Here is an 18,299-nt window from a genome sequence, read left to right as displayed (position 1 = left end):
AGGGTCGTTGGAGACTAGATGGGCCAAATGGCCTCCTTCTGCACTGTAGAGATTCTCTATGACGTCTCATGGACCCTCTCGGTTGCTTTCCAGATGTGCCTGCGAAAGAAAGGATAGGTCATAGTGCATGGCAGAGACCTGAGAAACAGGAGACGTCATTCACAGCATGGCTTTCTGATTGGTGCTGCAGTGCTGAATCATCATTCGGTTCAGCGCTGCCAACCTTGCGATCACCACTGCAACGGTCCAGTTCCTCACTGCCTAGCACATGTGGATGGTGAGTAGTCCAAGGACCGGGATGAGGACATGACCCACACGGGAGATGAAGGTGTGTGAGAGAGGGTGAGTGGTGATGAGTGAGATCCCTGTGGATGTATGATGGGTTTGTTAGTGTGTGAGTTGACACTGATGAGAGGAGTGACGTACCTTGGCATTAAGGAGGAGATCATTTGTTCTCCTTCGGCACTGGGTTTTGGACAATGTCGGCATTGACCACTGCTGCCACCGCCTCCCATGTTGCATTGATGACCTTGTTTGGTGGTCTCCGCCCAGAGTGGCAGTAGAGGACATCATAGCGAACATCCACTGCGTCTAGTAGACGCTAAAGGGAGGCGATGCAAAATTTATAAGTCACCTGGAGGCAATCCGGGTACAGTATTCCGAAGTTCACTCCATTCTTAAAGAGGGCAGCCTTCACCCTTTTGAACCCTGCCCTCCTCTTCATCAGCTCCGCCCCAGGTCCTGGTACAGTCGAAGTTCGCTGCACTCCCAGGTACACTGCCTCATCTGCCTGGCCCACCTCAGGATCCAATCCTTATCCAAAAACGGGTGCAGCCTCACCACCATCGCCCTCGGCAGCTTGTTCCCCTGCGGCTTCCTCATCAGTGCCCTTTGCACCAGGTCCATCTCCAAGGGCCGTTCAAAGGCCCCCTCTCCCAGCAACGTCTCGAACATCCGAGCCACGTATGAGCCAGCGTCCGCTCCCTCAGTGCCCTCTGGCAGCCCCACGATCCTCAGGTTCTGTCTCCGGGACCAGGTCTCCAAATCCTCCACTTTCTCCTGTAGCCGCCTCTGAATATCCTGCATCGGCCCCAACTCAGCCGCCATCGAGGTTAGCTGCTCCTCGTGCTTCCCCAAAACTACTCCACTTTCTGCATCGCCTGGTTCTGAGCCTCCAGCCTCGTTTCTAAGCGGTTGATCCCTGCCTTAATCGGGTCCACCGTCCTTGCTAGGTCCTCCAGAATCTCCTTCCTCTGCTGGATAAACTTCTCGTTCAAGAAGTCCACCAGCTGCTCCATCGACCACTGAGACATTAGGGCTTGTCCCTTACCCTCCGCCACCTTCCCCTGTGTCGCAGGTACAGCTTCGCCCTCCAACTGCTCCTTTCTCTTAAAACAATCCTGGTCCGCAAATCCATCCACCGGTGGGACACCCTCTCTTTCCACCCCTCCTGCACCTTTTTGCCTCAACAAGTCCGCCCATTAGCTTGGGAAAAGGTCCAAAAACACCGGCACAAACGGGAGCCACTAAATGTGCGACCACTCACTCCATGGCCGCCACCGGAGGTCCCGTGATTCTGCATTTTTAAATCAAAGTGCTGCAGTACAGAGCGGAAAAATCCGCTATTACATTGGTGGGTCAAACACCGCTTTCCCAACAGCTCTTTTACATGATGCTTTAATTAAAAATCTGATGATGGAGCAATTAAACTATTTTGCCTGTGTAAAGGAGCCATGTGAACCAGCAGAACAAGAAATCCCCTGGTGTCTCATTGAAAAGTAGCCATAGTGGGTGGGTATCCCCAGCCTCCCAGCCGAGTGGAGGAGCAGCACAGTGTGCTAGTGGTCGGATCCTCTGCTCCCGCTGCTGTCAATGGGCATTCTCATTGTAGCCACCCCACACCGCTGGGAAACCCGTGGGTGGGAGTGCGCTGCCTGCGGGACCAGAGAATCCCACCTCCAGCGAACGGCCGGACAATTCAGGCCAGGATCTTTTATATTTGACTGAACGACAGGTCGGGCCTCAAGTGCAGGGGCAGCACGGTAGCATTGTGGATAGCACAATCGCTTCACAGCTCCAGGGTCCCAGGTTCGATTCCGGCTTGGGTCACTGTCTGTGCGGAGTCTGCACATCCTCCCCGTGTGTGCGTGGGTTTCCTCCGGGTGCTCCGGTTTCCTCCCACAGTCCAAAGATGTGCCGGTCAGGTGGATTGGCCATGATAAATTGCCCTTAGTGTCCAAAATTGCCCTTAGTGTTGGGTGGGGTTACTGGGTTATGGGGATAGGGTGGAGTTGTTGACCTTAGGTAGGGTGCTCTTTCCAAGAGCCGGTGCAGACTCGATGGGCTGAATGGCCTCCTTCTGCACTGTAAATTGTATGATTCTGTAAATTCTATGATAAACATCTCATGCAAAAGCTAATACCTTTTCCAATGTAGCATTCCATCAATGCTAAAGTAAACATCAGCCGAGATATGTGCTTTAGTCTTGGGGCTTAAACATAAAACAACCTACCTCAGGACAAAAGTGCTACCAAGTCAAGTTTTAACAAGTTAATGGGTGGGCTCTAGAGGAAAATTCCCTGCAGTTGGATAGTTGACCTGTTGACTGTTCTGCCTCTTAATAAATCGGTTCCTGACATGTGGCTGCTTCCTCTTGCTGTTTTTTTTTTCTCTCGCACATGTCTGGGCCTCTTGGGCATGATGTCATCATGAGAAATGCTCAAATGCCAAACATGTGAGCCTGCTGTTGTTGAATATTTAAAAGGGCACCTTCAAGGTTAGAAGACTCAGAGAGTCTTACTGTTAAGCCTCAATTTATCTCAAAAATGCCATACACAAGTGATGCAATGATGTGTTTCAGAGATTCGTGCATCATAGCTTTGCACATTTGTGAACAGAACAAAAACGCGGAGGGGTTGTCAAACATATTTTCCTTGACAATTACAGATACTTCACTAATGTAACCAAGGCTGAAGGAGAATGAGAAGATTGTGAAGTAATTACAAAAGCTATTCAAAAGCTGGAACAACTTGGTGAACAAAGATTACAAACAATGAAAAGCCGTTGGAACAAACTGGAGGAAATTTACTGACAATGACTTTGCTTAAAATTAATCAGATCTGCAACCCACTAATCATTGCTCCATGTTCACCTTTCTTCCCTTCCACCGCCCTAAACCTCCCCTCCGCGCAGAACAGGGTGGCACCATGCCACCTGGGACACACGAACGACTGCCGTGCCCGTCCAGGTCCAGTATTTCCAGAGGATTGCTGCCAAAGGAGTCCCAGGTCACAGGGTGGGATTCACAGCAGGCCATCTCCACACCTGATGTACCGCCTGGGGACCCACCTTGATGGAGCGTTAGGGTCCAGAAGGTCAGAATGCGCGACACCATTTAAGTTTGCATGGGTGCAGCGAATAATAATAATCGCTTCTTGCCACAAGTAGGCTTCAGTTAAGTTACTGTGAAAAGCCCTAGTCTACACATTCTGGCGTCTGTTCAGGGAGGCCGGTACGGGAATTGAACCCACACTGCTGGCATTGTTCTGCATTACAAGCCAGCTGTTTAGCCCAGTGTGCTAGGGTACATTGGGGCTATGGTAGGCAATAAGTAGCATTAGGGGATATGGGCACATGTATATATCACCACCATTCAGCTCTCTCCCTCAAAGGGGAAATCAGCCTATGGTCATCTGGGACTATGGCGACTTTACCTTTACCTTTAGATTTAGCATAGCATAGATAGCATAGAACATACAGTGCAGAGGGAGGCCATTCGGCCCATCAAGCCTGCACCGACTCACTTAAGCCCTCACTTCTTCCCTATCCCCGTAACCCAATAACCACTCCTAACCTTTTTTGGACACTGAGGACAATTCAACATGGCCAATTCACCTAACCTGCACGTCTTTGGACTGTGGGAGGAAACCGGAGCACCTGGAGGAAACCCACGCAGACACGGGGAGACTCTGACTTGTCTTTTGGTAGACAGGGAATTGTGCTGAAAATTGCTGTGCCGCCCTTAGTGCTATTCTCAGTGGCTGGCCTCTGTGTAACGTGGTGCAGTGCTCCATTGTTCACTTGCTGCAAATCCGGAGAATCCCTTGTGCCACTCTGCATGGGAGAGAAAGTTATAGAACATGTTTGAAATCAATATCTGGTTCAGCCAGAAGCGCTGTATGGGGTTGCCGTTTTGACAATGTTGTAGTCCATCTCGATCAGCAACAAAATATTCAAATTTTATGTCTGGGGCGCAGCATAGGATGATATTTACTGTCTTAAAGACTGGGAGGCTTTTCCCCAACTCCACAGAGGAATGAAATGCAATGTACCATGTTTCTTCGAACATTTCCCCCCTCTAGCAAGTATCTGGTGACACTGATTTCAGCTTGCTTTCATGGGGTCTCCAAGGTGGATTTTCTTTTTGGGTTAACACACTCAATGACCTCCCTTTGGAATGAGATAATTGGGAAATATGACATTGCTGGGAAAGCAGTATCTTCAGGATTTATGATTATTCATTTTATATATATCATGGCTTCAGCAAGATTGTGCTACCTATGCTTTGTATCTGTGCAATGTCAGGGAAATTAAACTGCAAATTGTTCCTTATTGTATTCCAACATGGTACCAGTGACTGCCAAGATCATCTGTGTGATTCAAAACAAAATAATTCCATCCAAATCTTTCAAACTTAATTGAAAGAAATCTGCCCAAAAAATAGGTTTGCAATGTAAACTTTTTGATCTGTCTTAAACATGCATCCTCCAGTTATGAAGTATTCACTTTCAAGGTATCCTATCAAAGAAATGCTGCTTAATTATTTATTGTGTTCCGATCCCAATAGAGTCTGATAACTTTTTAAAATAAGTTTGAACTTCCAATTCAAGCTGAACAATGAATCAACAAGATTCCATTTGTGTTCACATACCAGACAGACTGAACTCTTGACTAAACACTATTTTGTAGGAATCTTACACTTTAAACAGAACAGAACAGAATTATTAACACACCTGAAAGAAAATCTATCAAGTAAAAATCTCACTTTAAGTCGACCTTCGATACTCTCAGAATCAGCCCAAAATGATTCCCACCTCCTGGAGAGATTACTTCCGATCTTCTTTCCCAGCCTGGAAACTTTAGCACCAGAACATATTTCTCATGCTGCGATTTTCCTGGAGACATCTCCCTCTACTTAAAGTTAGGCAAATCTTCTAGTCTCATTTTAACTCCCCACAAATTCTGGTCTTTCAAGTATGTGCGCAAGTCCACCACCTGTATTCATCTCAGTGAACTATAGAGACTTTCAGCCTTTTGCTGCTCTCTCTCTCTCCCAAACCCTGGCAGACTCATCTGTTTGTGATTTACTGTGATATTTTAGGAAAGCTTGTCACCCCGATAACGCAATGATGTCCTCTGTACCCTTACCATCTCAATGTTTGTCACCATGGCAATATGAATCATTGAGACCCTAACTCTTTTATCTTGGAAGTAAATGGGCAGATTAAAAACTACTGTTTACAACCCAATATTCTCAACACTTTTCAGAGACTTTGGGTCATATTCACTGTTAGCACATTGGCCACTGTCATTTGCTCCTTGCACCTTCTTTCCATCAAAAACAATCGGTACTCCCTTTAATCTGTAACAATCAAACCATCCAGACTTGCTGTCAGACAGACTTCCAAACTGGTCACGTGACTCACTTCATTTGACCTTAAATTAATTCTGAAAACATAATGATTTCATAAGCTTCATAATTGTAACAATTGGAACTGTGGTGTTTTTATTCATGAAGCCAAAGCATTTACTATGAATATTAGTGAGCAACAGTTATTTGAAAAACACTTTCCTACAATTCCAAACTATTTAGTGCAGTTTTAAATTTTGTTTTGGATCCATGAAGTTGGTTGAGAACAACTTGCAGACATCCTGTCTGACCCAGCACATTATGTAGCGTGGAACAGAAAATGAATTATGCAAAACTCCATATCTGCGGATAAGGGAAGGTAGCTAAAGCCAAGAACCTATCCATACAATCTACTTTGTGATTAAGTTAACATTTACAATATTCCCCCCCACCCTCATTCCACACCACTGCCATTTGTATTTGCCAATTGTGCAATGTTTCAAATGCTAGAGTACATACTTTTGGTTTCTGGAAAAGCAATCTTCAATTTATTCTGATCTCGGAATCAAATTTAGTTGACTCTGACCCCACTCGTTGTTGTGGGTGACCTATTTTTGGTTTTAGTTCTATGAGTACAGAAGGGTGTTAGGAAACTTATTCAGCACTGGACTGCGTTATAACCTAACACACTGTAACACAGAACAATACTTGGACTTGATCAATATCATACTTAATTAGATTACCTGCTTGGCCTAAAAGGGATTGTTGTATTATGCTGCTTCGGATAACACAGGCTGCTACTTGATGCAGTATTAACTAAAGGATGCTCCAGACTCTGAAATTAGTTCAACGTGTTTATTGAACTATTAACACAGTTCTCAAATGAGCTTGACTCTCTGCTAATCTAACTGTAGTAACTCAGTCTAACTGTACCAGCTTGCTCTAAGCCACGTGCTGGGGTGTGATGCTGCTGATCAACCCTGTCTAACTCTCTACATGTCTGTCTGTGGAAAGAGGCAGGGTGTGAGTGCCTCATCCCTTTTATAGTGTTTATGTCATGCCCCCTTGTGGTGATGCCACCTCTGAGTGTCCTGACTGCCCATTGGTTGTGTCCTATTCTGAGTGTTCATTGGTTGCATGTTTGCATATCATGACAGGGATTTGGTTTTAAATTGTATTATGGCATTGCTTTAATGTTTATTCAACCTAAAATGGGTTAACTCCCCAAGACAGATAGCAATTCTGGGCTGTTGTTCAAATGCACACCATCCAGAATGCATGATAATAATTTTATCATGGATTTCTCCCTTTCCCACTATCTATTGCTCCCCTACTGTTAATGTTAAATCTCTTCCACCACCTCTCCTAAAAGTGTCACTATTACAAATATCTCTTTAATCTTCTCTTCCCCCTTCTCAACAAAAGACTGTTAGTTGACCTTTTACGGCATAGAGGTTTCATTCAAAACCTGTCCGTCACACAGAGTTAAAATTGAGCCAATAAGCTTGAACCTTTTCATGTCTCCTACAATTTAACTCCTTCTAATTATGTCAAAGTTGTAGAGAAAATATACATACATGTTCCTGTATTATCTGCTAAGGTGGATGCAGGAGTAGTATATGATAACCTCCTATTGATTATTCTGCGTTGAAAGTATTTCAAGCCCATTTAATGTGGAGATGCCGGCGTTGGAGTGGGGTGAGCTCAGTAAGAAGTCTTGCAACACCAGGTTAAAGTCCAACAGGTTTGTTTCAAACACTAGCTTTCGGAGCACTGCTCCTTCCTCAGGTGAATGAAGAGGTATATTGAAGAGGTATGAACATACCTCTTCATTCACCTGAGGAAAGAGCAGTGCTCCGAAAGCACTCCGAAACAAACATGTTGGACTTTAACCTGGTGTTGTAAGAAGACAATTTGATGCCTTGCTCAATTTGGCTTGGTTTTCAAGCTTGCATGGATTTGTAGCACTGCATGTACCAATGGTTTGTTATGGTCAACTGAGGGGCCAATATAATTGGTTGTAATAAAAGGCAACTTTGCATAATTAATAAACATTATTATTACAATTCTTATCTCTATCCAGTCAGAGAACAACCTATAATGCCTTCTCTTTCTGATCTTGCACCATTATCCGGGTGACCCACAACGATTGATCCTTTGTACTCTCTTATGCCTCAGCTACATCCAATGTCACAGTGATACCATGCGCATGTACACTGACCACACTCCACTCTAGCTAACCATCACCATCCATTGTCAGACTGCTTATCCAATTGGGTCAGCAGAACTTTCCTTCAACTAAATATTGGAAAAATTGAACCATTTCCTAAGCTTTGACTGTGCCCTCCCCCTGGAACTGCCTGAGGCTGAACTGGACCTGTCGCAGATTAACCCCTGAGATCAGTTTTTAACCACATAACTACTGCATCACCAAGACCGCCTCTTCTATTTCCACCCCTCCACCCTTCCCTCAGCAAACCTGCTACTTAAATCTTCGTCCATGACTTTGTTACTTTAACACTTGACTATTCCAATACTCATGATAACACTTCTGATGAAGGGTCATTACCCAAAATGTTGGGCTAGATTTTCAAGAAGACTGTTAAAATGGCGGTCGGATTCGCATTCCGGGATTCCCTACCCCATTCACTGAACTCCCAATTTCCACCAGTGCAGGTTAAGGGCGCGGTCTGGTTTAGGTCATACACCCGGACCTGCATTCCCAATCTGGTCGGCTCCATTGCAGGGAGAGGCCTGTTCTAGTCTTCCTCAATAATCATTAACTCCTTTTACCTGACTCAGAACTGCAAAGGACTTGTGGTTCTCAGCATCTCAGGGGTATCATGAGCCACTTTCTAGATGATGACCCCTAATACTCTCAGGGCTGGTGGTCTCCTTTGCTCCGTGCCTGCCCCTGTAGCCCTATGCCATCTTGCGCCGGGGCAGGTGCAGAGAAGGCAGCCACCGTGCATGCGTGCAACTGCGCCGGTCGCAGCGCGCATGCGCAGACCCGCGCCACCCATTTAACGCCGGCATCGGGATCTGGAGCGGTGTGGGTCGCTCCAGTGCCGTGCTGGCCTACTGAGGGGCTCGGAATCACTGCTCCTGAGGGCCTGTTTACACCGTCATGAAGTGCGACGGCGTTTACAATGGCGTCAACACTTAGCCTCAGGATCAAAGAATCCCACCCCCTATTTGTGGATTGTAGGAAAGCAGTAAAAATGAACTGAAAGGAATTGGGAGACTGAGGTTGGAGACTGTGGAAGGAAGATCTCCAGAGGAGATAAGTGGCGAAATTCTCCCCTACCCGGCGGGGTGGGGGTCTCGGCGCAGCGGAGTGGCGCCAACCACTCCGGCGTCAGGCCTCCGCACCTTTAGGGGCTAGGCCCGCGCCAGAGTGGCTCCCGCTCCGCTGACCGGCGCCAACGGCCTTTGGCGCCACGCCGATCGGCGTCAGGGCTGGCCGAAAGGCCTTCACCAGTCGGCGTGAGTCCGCACATGCGGCCGCTGACGTCACCACCGGCGCATGCACGGTGGAGGGGGTCTCTTCTGCCTCCGCTATGGTGGAGGCCGTGGTGGTGGAAGAGGAAGAGTGTCCCCACGGCACTAGCCCGCCCATCGATCGGTGGGCCCCGATCGTGGGCCAGGCAACCGTGGGGGCACCCCCCGGGGTCCGATCGTCCCGCGCCCCCCCCCCCCCCCCCCCCCAGGGTCCCGGGGCCCGCTTGCGCCGCCAATCCCGCCAGCACAGAGGTTGTTTAAACCACGTTGGCGGGAGAGTCCTGACAGCGGCGGGACTTCGGCCCATCGGAGAATTCCACCCAAGGTCAGTGACAGTGCCGGAAACAATTGCTTAATGTTTGGTGGTCGGGTAATGATCTGGGGAGGAATTAAATGATCATTATGTAAACGTAGAAATGCAAGAAATAGGGCCGGGATTCTCCGCTATCTGGCAGGGTGGGCCATACCGGCGCCGACGAGTGGCATGAATCACTCCGGCATCAGGCCACCTGGAAGGTGCAGAATCCTCCGCACCTTCAGGGGCTAGGCCGGCGCCGGTGGGGTTGGTGCCGCACCAACTGCGCTGAAGAGCCTCCGCCTGCCGGCGCGAGTTGGCACATGCGCAGGAGCGCCAGTGTGTACTGGCGTCATCCCAGCGCATGCGCAGGGGGGGGGGTTTCTTCTCCGTTCCGGCCATGACGGATTGTTACAGCGGCTGGCGCGGAGGGAAAGAGTGCCCCTACAGCACAGGCCCGCCCACGGATCGGTGGGCCCCGATCACGGGCCAGGCCACCGTGGGGTACCCCCCGGGACCAGATCCCCGCACCCATCCCGTGGACTCTGTAGGCCGCCCACAGATCCCGGTCCAGCCGGTACAGACCTGGTGTAATGTACGCCGGCGTGACTGCCCGAAAACGGGCGGAGAATCATCAGGGGGGCCGCTGCCAACGGCCCCCGACCGGCGCGACGCAATTCCCGCCCCCGCTGAAAAACCGGCGCAGGAGAATCCAGTGGCCAGTGTCAGGGCGGCGGGGAGGGATTCAAGCCGCCCCCCGGCAATTCTCCGGCCCGGCGGGGGGTTGGAGAACACCGCCCTAGGTGTCAGGAGGAGAACATTTGGCTCTTTGAGTCTGTTCCCCATTCAACAAAACCATGTCTGTCCTTTCAATTAAACTCTAATTGCTTACAGAATCTCCAATTCTCTTGATTCCCATAGTATCCTAAAATCTCTGCCTTTGGTACTTAATGACCTTGGAGAGCATCCAAGGCTCTCTGGGGTAGAAAATTCCAAAGATTCATTATCCTCCGAGTGAAAAAATGTTTCCCATCTCAGCCTTAAGTGGCATTATATCCTAGATTCCCCAGCAAGGGGAAATGTTTACTCAACATGGACCCTGTCAGGCCCCAGCGAGGGAGTGATCCAGATCACGCCGAACATAGCGAATCAGGTGACTCATAATCAGCCCGGCGCGAAGCCTGATTTGGGGCTCGCCCGGGCGCAACTCTGAATTGCACCCGTCAATACTTAAAGTAAATGGTCACATTAATCGCTGGATTGAATGCAACAAAAGCAATACAAAAGTTGACACTCAAGGCAGAACTTTCACTATGTGCGGTAGTGTTCATCAAGCGTGGAGAATCAGCAACCCGTTGGCTTCAATAGAAATGGAAAGGAGAATGGGGAGAAATTTAATACAGGTGGTTAATTCGCTATTATCTATGTTGCAATATTGCACCAACTCCACATTGTCCCTGATGACCTGTGTATTAACTGCTGTATAAAATGTCAGCTTGGTTCGGTTTAGTGACGGCACTTTTGTCTCCCAGTTAGTAGACGCTGGGTTCAGGCCCACTGCAGCACACAAATGGACACTTTCTTTCACCACCAAATCATCTACTTTTGAAACAGGTAACCACCCAGAGCAGCTAAAAGTGATAACCATTACTATTTGCATTAACTTGAATCTCAAAGCTTCCGGTTAGTGTTTTAAGTGCTCCATTTCTCTGGGCTTAAAAAGCTGTTTACTCACCAGCTCACACTTCATTAAGGGGCATAGAATTTGTGAACAAACATAAATAAACTACACTTTGTTGAAGTGCACGGAATGTAATAAAAGGTAATAAAAGAGCTTTATTAAAGAGAGAATTCCTTTACCTTTCCAGTGAATTTGCGCATACAGTCCATTAGCTGTAATAAATGGGCTAGATTTTAAAGTTATCCGGTAAATGCAGACCACAAGTAACACTGGGCTATTTCTTGTTACATTTTCAGCTATAAAATTCACAAAGTACACAAACTAAATCACAGTTGAATTTAAGCTGTTTCTAAATCAAGAATATGTGTTTTGATTACTTGGAAGCCTTGTCATTCTTCTTCGGGTATCATGACCCAAGAGGACGTAGGTGACCATGGACTTCCGTTGATTTTGCTGGGCTAAGTACTGCAGTATTATGCCATTGCCTTCTGCAATATGGCTGACCAGGACTTTCTCTCACTTTTTATTGCCTGTCACCAGGTATATTGGAAGTATTTACAGTCTGATAATCAACCTGTTTGGTCGTGTTGTGAACATGGAAGTCTATAACCCCTTAAATGAAACCTGCTCCGGAGTGCTCCCTGCCCAACTGGAAACGGAGTTTATATCAATCAGGTGATGGCACACTGCTGCCTCACAACTCCTCACGGTGACCCACGACTGGGGTCGAACCAAGATCCTCAACGCCGTGAGGCAGCATTGCAAAACATTGCATCTCCATGCCGCCCCAATAGATTCAATTTGATCATTGTATATGCAATTTATGAATTCCACCAGAAAGACTTGTCAATTTGCCAATTGCAACTCCCAGTAGTTTTTGATTTGGTCAATTGTTTAAAAATGTTCTTCAGTTAAAAGGTTGTGATCCCTGCAGTGGATAAATGTAAGATGTTCGTTCGCAAAATTGACTGTATGTATAAAGTTTTACTGCAGTCCAATTTAAAAATTAAAATTGCAATACCACAGGGCAGCACGGTGGCCTAGTGGTTAGCACAACCGCCTCACGGCGCTGAGGTCCCAGGTTCGATCCCGGCTCTGGGTCACTGTCAGTGTGGAGTTTGCACATTCTCCCCGTGTCTGCGTGGGTTTCGCCCCCACAACCCAAAAATGTGTAGAGTAGGTGGATTGGCCACGCTAAATTGCCCCTTAATTGGAAAATATAATTGGGTACTCTAAAATTTTAAAAAAAAAAAAGAAAAAAAAAAAAATTGCAATACCACACATGCATCGTTCCATTATTTCCAGAAATGCGATATTTAGGAGGAACTTTTAAAGATATAGCCTTAAAAAGTTACACAAAGCCTCAAGAGTTAATTTGGCTAACTTAGAAAACAAGAGAATGCGTCATTCTCCACAATCATCATTGCTTACCTTATTGAACATCAACCGTAGCTCAAAATCTAATGTAAAAGATGTAATATATCATTATTTCACAAACCTCAGACATGCTCAGATTAAAATTTGACTTCAAAAGATAAATTTAAGCCCTACAGAGGGCAGAGATTTTTCTGTTTCACAAGCAAGTTCATGAATGCATCAAAGTTTTGAAGATTCTGTTCTAGGCTTGTGCTGTTTTATTAACCAAATTAAGGTGAAGAATCCAAACTTTAGTATATTTGTGCTTCGTGACTGTTAATGGCAATAAAACTTCCCACAAAACTTTCAACAAGTTTTGAATTCAATTGTCCTGGATAACTTTCCCCCCACTCTCCGCCAACAACCAGAAACTGCTCCAACCACATGGCAGATCTGCCAGCATCCAGAAGAGAAAGCTTGAGAGTTTCAGTTGAGGCACTCAATTAGAACAGGCAAAAAAAAAAATCTATGGGTCATGATTGAGATAATAAAGCAGAACAAAGGGCAAAAATCACGAGTTCAGATATGTGAACTACGTCTACAATGTGGCAACTACAGATAAAAGCACTGAAAATCTGCAAGAAGTTGGAATCCAGAAGATATCTAACTACATTCCCTACCTTCCCTTTGATAGTGACCATCACATTATCCTCTTGACCACAAAGCAAAAGTGAAAGTCAACCCAAAATATGCATAACAGGCATGTATAAATCGGGTACAAATGTCAGCTAAAAACCCGTGGATGTTCCCTATTTCTGCCTCCATATGTGTTTGCCTGCCCTGGGTAGCACTCCTGCAAATGTTATCCTCGTGGCTGCAGTATGGCTGATGGGTGGCTGCTGATTTTCACTGGGGAGGCTGCAGACATTCTTCAAGTTTGACCTTGGGCATCAGCTGGCCTAAAAGGCTGCACCATCTATACAGTAATCTGGACAGGCTAGCTAACAGACAGAAGGTCAGGGCAGGATCACAAGTACTGTCGTCTTGGTGATGGCAATAGGATCATGCTCCATGGAGTGACAGCCTCTCCACTGGGGCAATAATCGTACTAGGAAAGAGGAAATGCTGGAAAATCTCAGCAGGTCTGGCAGCATCTGTAGGGAGAGAAAAGAGCTAACGTTTTGAGTCCGTTGACTCTTTGTCAAAGCTAACAGACAGAGAAAGTGGGAAATATTTATACTGTGGAGTGAGAATGAAAGATGAGTCATAGCCACAGAAACCCAGGGAAACCGGGTGCAAATGGCCACAGATACCAAGGGGAAAGAGTGTTAATGGCAGTCCCCAGAGAGAACAAAAGATATGAAAGGTCTTTTACCATTTCTTCCTTTCTTAATAGATATATTTAATTCCCCACCCCCCAATCTTATCCACCTTTCCTTCACCTTTCTCCTCTTTGCTTCCCCCTTCCCCTCCCCCCCACATCTATAGTTCATCCTCTGATGTTAGTCTCCCTGCTGTTTGGCAACTGGAATCTCCAATAATGTGCGTTCCCATTGAGCACCTTTTGATATGTTTGTAAAGTTTATTTGGAAAGCAAGTGTCATAAGATACACCAGTATATCATGGTGCAGACACACACTGATGGACACACACAGGGACCAATCAACATGTACAAACACCGCAGCCAATCACCAGTTAGAATACACACACCATAAGGCAGAGGGCACCACGGTTCCCGCTCATTCTGGGTGCTGCCTCTCAGTGTAACAGGAACTCATCCAGCCCAGCACAGACTCACACCACTTGCTGAGAGAATCAACTGGTTCGGACAAGGCTTAGGTCTCTAGTTTAAGTTAGCATAATTTAGACCCACAATCATCGTGTGTTAGTTAGTTAGAAGTTAGTTAATAAAATTGAGTTGAACTTTCATCAGTGTTGGAAGTGTCTGTTCATCTCTCAAGTCTACACTAGCCAACACTTCAGCAAGTGCATACTAATTAGTGGGAGAATGCCTCCAAATTGACATTTGAATTGTCATTCCTCAGCTGGAGTACACGCCGAGGCAAAGATGGTTTGTTATAAGGAAATACTTTGCAGAGTATTTGTGTAGACCTGCATAGACTGCGTGATTTTTGAATGAGTATTGACTCGACTGGTATATGATGAGGTAGTGTGATAGAGTAAAGTAAGATACTTCCCCCAAAGAATAAACATTCATATATTTGGTTGTATGAAAGGAAAGTTGGAAACAGCCTACGATTTCTGTTTAAATTTCGTAGCCTGTTATAGGTCACAGAACAATGCATCATCCTTCCCTGCTAATTGAAGGACATGCTGCAGGTTGAGTATAGCACATGGTGATAGAAAGAGAGAGGCTTTGATCATATTCACGACATAATTAATGTAAGTACATGAAACATATCTGTACATTTTCATCTACTGTCTCAATCGAAAAGGCAAGCAAAAATCACGCGTGCAGTGCTGAACACATACTAGCTTGTCAGACAAATTTGATTCTTTACAAAGGTTATGAAAGCAACTTGTGGCAGCTATAATTAATCCAAATACCTCTTAGGAAGGGAAGGGAAATGTTGCACGTCTGTTCGTTGTCTCGTGAAATAGGATAGAAAAAGCTATAAGTGGGAGTCCACGGGGGGGTCGGTGGTTTGGAGGACCATAGTCGGAGGGGGTGGGGTATAAGTGGCAGATGGGTGGGATAAAATTAAGCTCTGCAATGAATGAAAAATGAAATGAAAATCGCTTATTGTCACGAGTAGACTTCAATGAAGTTACTGTGAAAAGCCCCTAGTCGCCACATTCCGGCGCCTGTTCGGGGAGGCTGGTACGGGAATTGAACCGTGCTGCTGGCCTGCCTTGGTCTGCTTTAAAAGCCAGCGATTTAGCCCAGTGTGCTAAACCAGCCTCTACCACAATCAAATAGCCTGTGCTTGCCCATGAAGCATGGCCGCCTAGTAAGTATAAGAGGGCAGCTGGAACTCATGGATCTGTTACTCCAGCAAGGAAAGAGCTTATGAAATCAAAAAAGAGTGGAGGCCAGTTGAGAATTTACTTTTAATGTGTCGTATATCTGAAGCGACAGAATGGGCAGGAAGCTGTTGTGAAGACAGGTTGGAAGCATTTCCAGCCATCGACTTTCAAAGTATGATTTTCACATGAAGCCTGTCTGAAAGGAAGCCAGGCAGCTGTAGCTGTCAGCTGAGTATAGGAGGCACAGCAGCTGCAGCTTTCTGTCAGAGGAATCCTGCGCACTGGACCACAAGCACCCACACAGTGTTAGCCAATGTTTTCATTGAAAGTTGCTAGCAACCGTTACCTTGTTGGAATTTGCAGGAGCTTGTATTTTTAAGCTTGCTGAGCATTCATGAAATCCACTGCCATCACGTAACAGAATGTGGTGATAGCCAGTCAATCTAATGTTAAGTTCTAATATGTTTCCCACAGACTGGGTTGAATCAATGCCCTTTCCCTTTCCCAGCCATCCCCCACCCATGGCCTCCATTACACAGTAGATTTACACTGTGCCATCCACTCTCTGTTCTCCGTCATTCTTGTGTCAGCACTTGGAACACCACAAATATGTCTGATCCTGTTTTCAACCAATATGCATGCCCGTGTACTCCCACCAGGAGTTACTGGATAATGAATAAGAGCAAGAAACCTGGCCAGTTTTCCCCACCCGAGCTCAGCGATGCTGAGGCCAGATAACTTACACAGGCCACAGGGTGCAGCCTGAATTTTCTGGAATCTGTTTCGCAAAGCTATTTTTTGGATATACGTGCTCGAACACTTCTTGTGTCTGTGTGTGTGTGGGGGGGGGTTGCACTGCACTGCATTGATGTTGATTGGCGAAGTACAAGTCATTTCATACTTTAAGAACATCAGAGCATAAAAATAGGAGCTGTAAGATTATGACTGAACTTTTGCATTAATGCCTTATCCTAACATCTCGTGATTTTCATGAGTCCAAAAATTTATTGATCTCAGTCTTGAATATACTCAACAGTTGCTCTTATGAGTTAGAGAACTCACTCAGTAAAGAAAATTCTCCTTCTGTCAGTCCTGAACGATTGACCCTTTACTCTGAGACTGTGCTACCTAGTTTGAGACTCTCTAACCAAGGGAATAGCCTCTTACTGCTGTGTATACCTGGCCAAGTCTTCAGGACTTTTATCTATTTCAATTAGATCTCCACTCATTTTTCGAACCTCCAAATAATCTAGGCTAACCCTACTCAATCTTTCCTCACAGAACAGAATTCTCATTCCAGATATCAATCCAGTGAATCTTCATTGCATGTCTTTGCACTGTACCTCGGTACACGTGACAATAAACAAATCCAATCCAATCCAATCCAATCCAATTGAGGGCAAGTATATTGAGCAGGAATCTCTGTTTCTGTGACTAAGTGTAGGCACCAAAGCAGAATTTGTGGACTTTCACAACAGAAAAACTGGTGCCACACAGGAACCGATTCCACTACCATTAAGGGGCTGGCACTGGCGCCACGTGGAACACAGTCAATTCTAAACAGAAACGGTGCCGGATTCGCCGGTTCCGCGATTGACACTCAGGAGGCTGACAAGCTGCAGCCCCATATACTCACTTCACTCCCCACACACACCATCACAGCCAATAAGATGGCAGCAAGGAGAGCGGCCCCGGGTTTTACTGATGCTGAACTGGAGGCCCTCTTGGACACCATGGAGAAGCGGAGTGTGCCCCTGTACCCTAGCCCAGGAAGGAGTTTGCCAGCTGCCGCCGTTCGTCGTGCCTGTGTGAAGGTGGCAGAGAGGGGTCAGCGCCACCAGGAACACTTTCTGGACAGGACAGCAGTGCCAGAAGAAACTGCACAAGCTCCTCAGGGCGGCCAAGATAATTAGGCAGCACCGTGCCCTTTGGACTAACCCACGTCTCACCCTACCCTCCCCCAAACCGGAGGGTGGCTGAATTCCCCCTCTGTCCCATGTGCCGGCACCCATACTGGCCACTGTGCCCTGGCCACTGAGGCCACCAGCTGTCAACCCCTTTGGCCGCATGCGTCGAACTGTCTAACACTGTCGTTTTCAGTCCCCCCCCCCCCCAACCAGGAGAAGGCCGCACAGTATCGCTGGGAGCGGGAGAAGACAGGAGGAGGACCGCTGGACCAATGACCCCTCACTGTGGCCAAGCAGATGTGGTCGGAGGCCCGGAAGAAAGGGATTTTGCCGAGGTGGAGCTCGGCCGCGGGCAAGGAAGTGAGATGTTCCGTATGACATGTGTGCCAACTCAATCTCACACTACCCCCACACCACCCTCACCCTACACCGCCCACACACCTACCCTCACCCCCACGCCATCCTCACCCTGCACCACACCACCTCCCACCCCCACACCGCCCTCACCCCCACCACACCCACTATCCTCCGGCCCGCAGTCTAATCATGCGTCTTGCCTTGTATCTTACAGGACCTGCTGGAGATGGAGCTGGTCCATCAGGATTCCCCCGCCCCCAGCCAGTGCCACAGCCAGAGCCCCGCTGTGAGCCAAGCACCAAAGCTGAGAGCAGCTCGGATACCAGCCCTCCACCCGAAACTCAGGAGATCCCGAAGCTCCTCCGGCCCCCCATCCCCGCACCCCTGGCCCTGTCGGTGCCTGGTGGCATGGGGGGATCTGACCCAGGCACCCTTTTCTGATGCCACGGGTACCGTCAGCTGGCACTTCCCTTGCCAGGCATATGCACCACAGTCTTCGTAGAGGCTACTGTGGGGGCTTCCCCCGGGTGGGCCACCTGTGGGTTGCGGCCGGGTTGGGGGGTGGGAGGGGGGGTGGCGGGGAGG

The 18,299-nt window shown here is 47.3% G+C and overlaps 1 protein-coding gene across 4 annotated transcripts in view; it reads right to left on the bottom strand.

Moving 5' to 3' along the window:
- Positions 1 to 18,299, bottom strand: part of LOC119969365 (filamin-A-interacting protein 1-like) — a 307,948-nt gene that overhangs the window by 248,848 nt on the left and 40,801 nt on the right. For 2 of the 4 annotated variants that reach the window (XM_038802921.1, XM_038802947.1), the window contains exon 1: positions 11,286 to 11,309. The exons of the other annotated variants lie outside the window; for them this stretch is intronic. In XM_038802921.1, the coding sequence (XP_038658849.1) occupies positions 11,286 to 11,306 (21 nt within the window). In that variant the 5' untranslated portion in view covers positions 11,307 to 11,309. Of the gene's footprint in view, positions 1 to 11,285; positions 11,310 to 18,299 lie in introns of those variants that run through there. 4 annotated transcript variants of the gene reach the window in all.

This window comes from Scyliorhinus canicula, chromosome 1, assembly GCF_902713615.1.
Source record: "Scyliorhinus canicula chromosome 1, sScyCan1.1, whole genome shotgun sequence".
In the NCBI taxonomy this organism is placed as follows: domain Eukaryota; kingdom Metazoa; phylum Chordata; class Chondrichthyes; order Carcharhiniformes; family Scyliorhinidae; genus Scyliorhinus; species Scyliorhinus canicula.
This window is presented reverse-complemented; position numbering and strand designations above follow the sequence as displayed.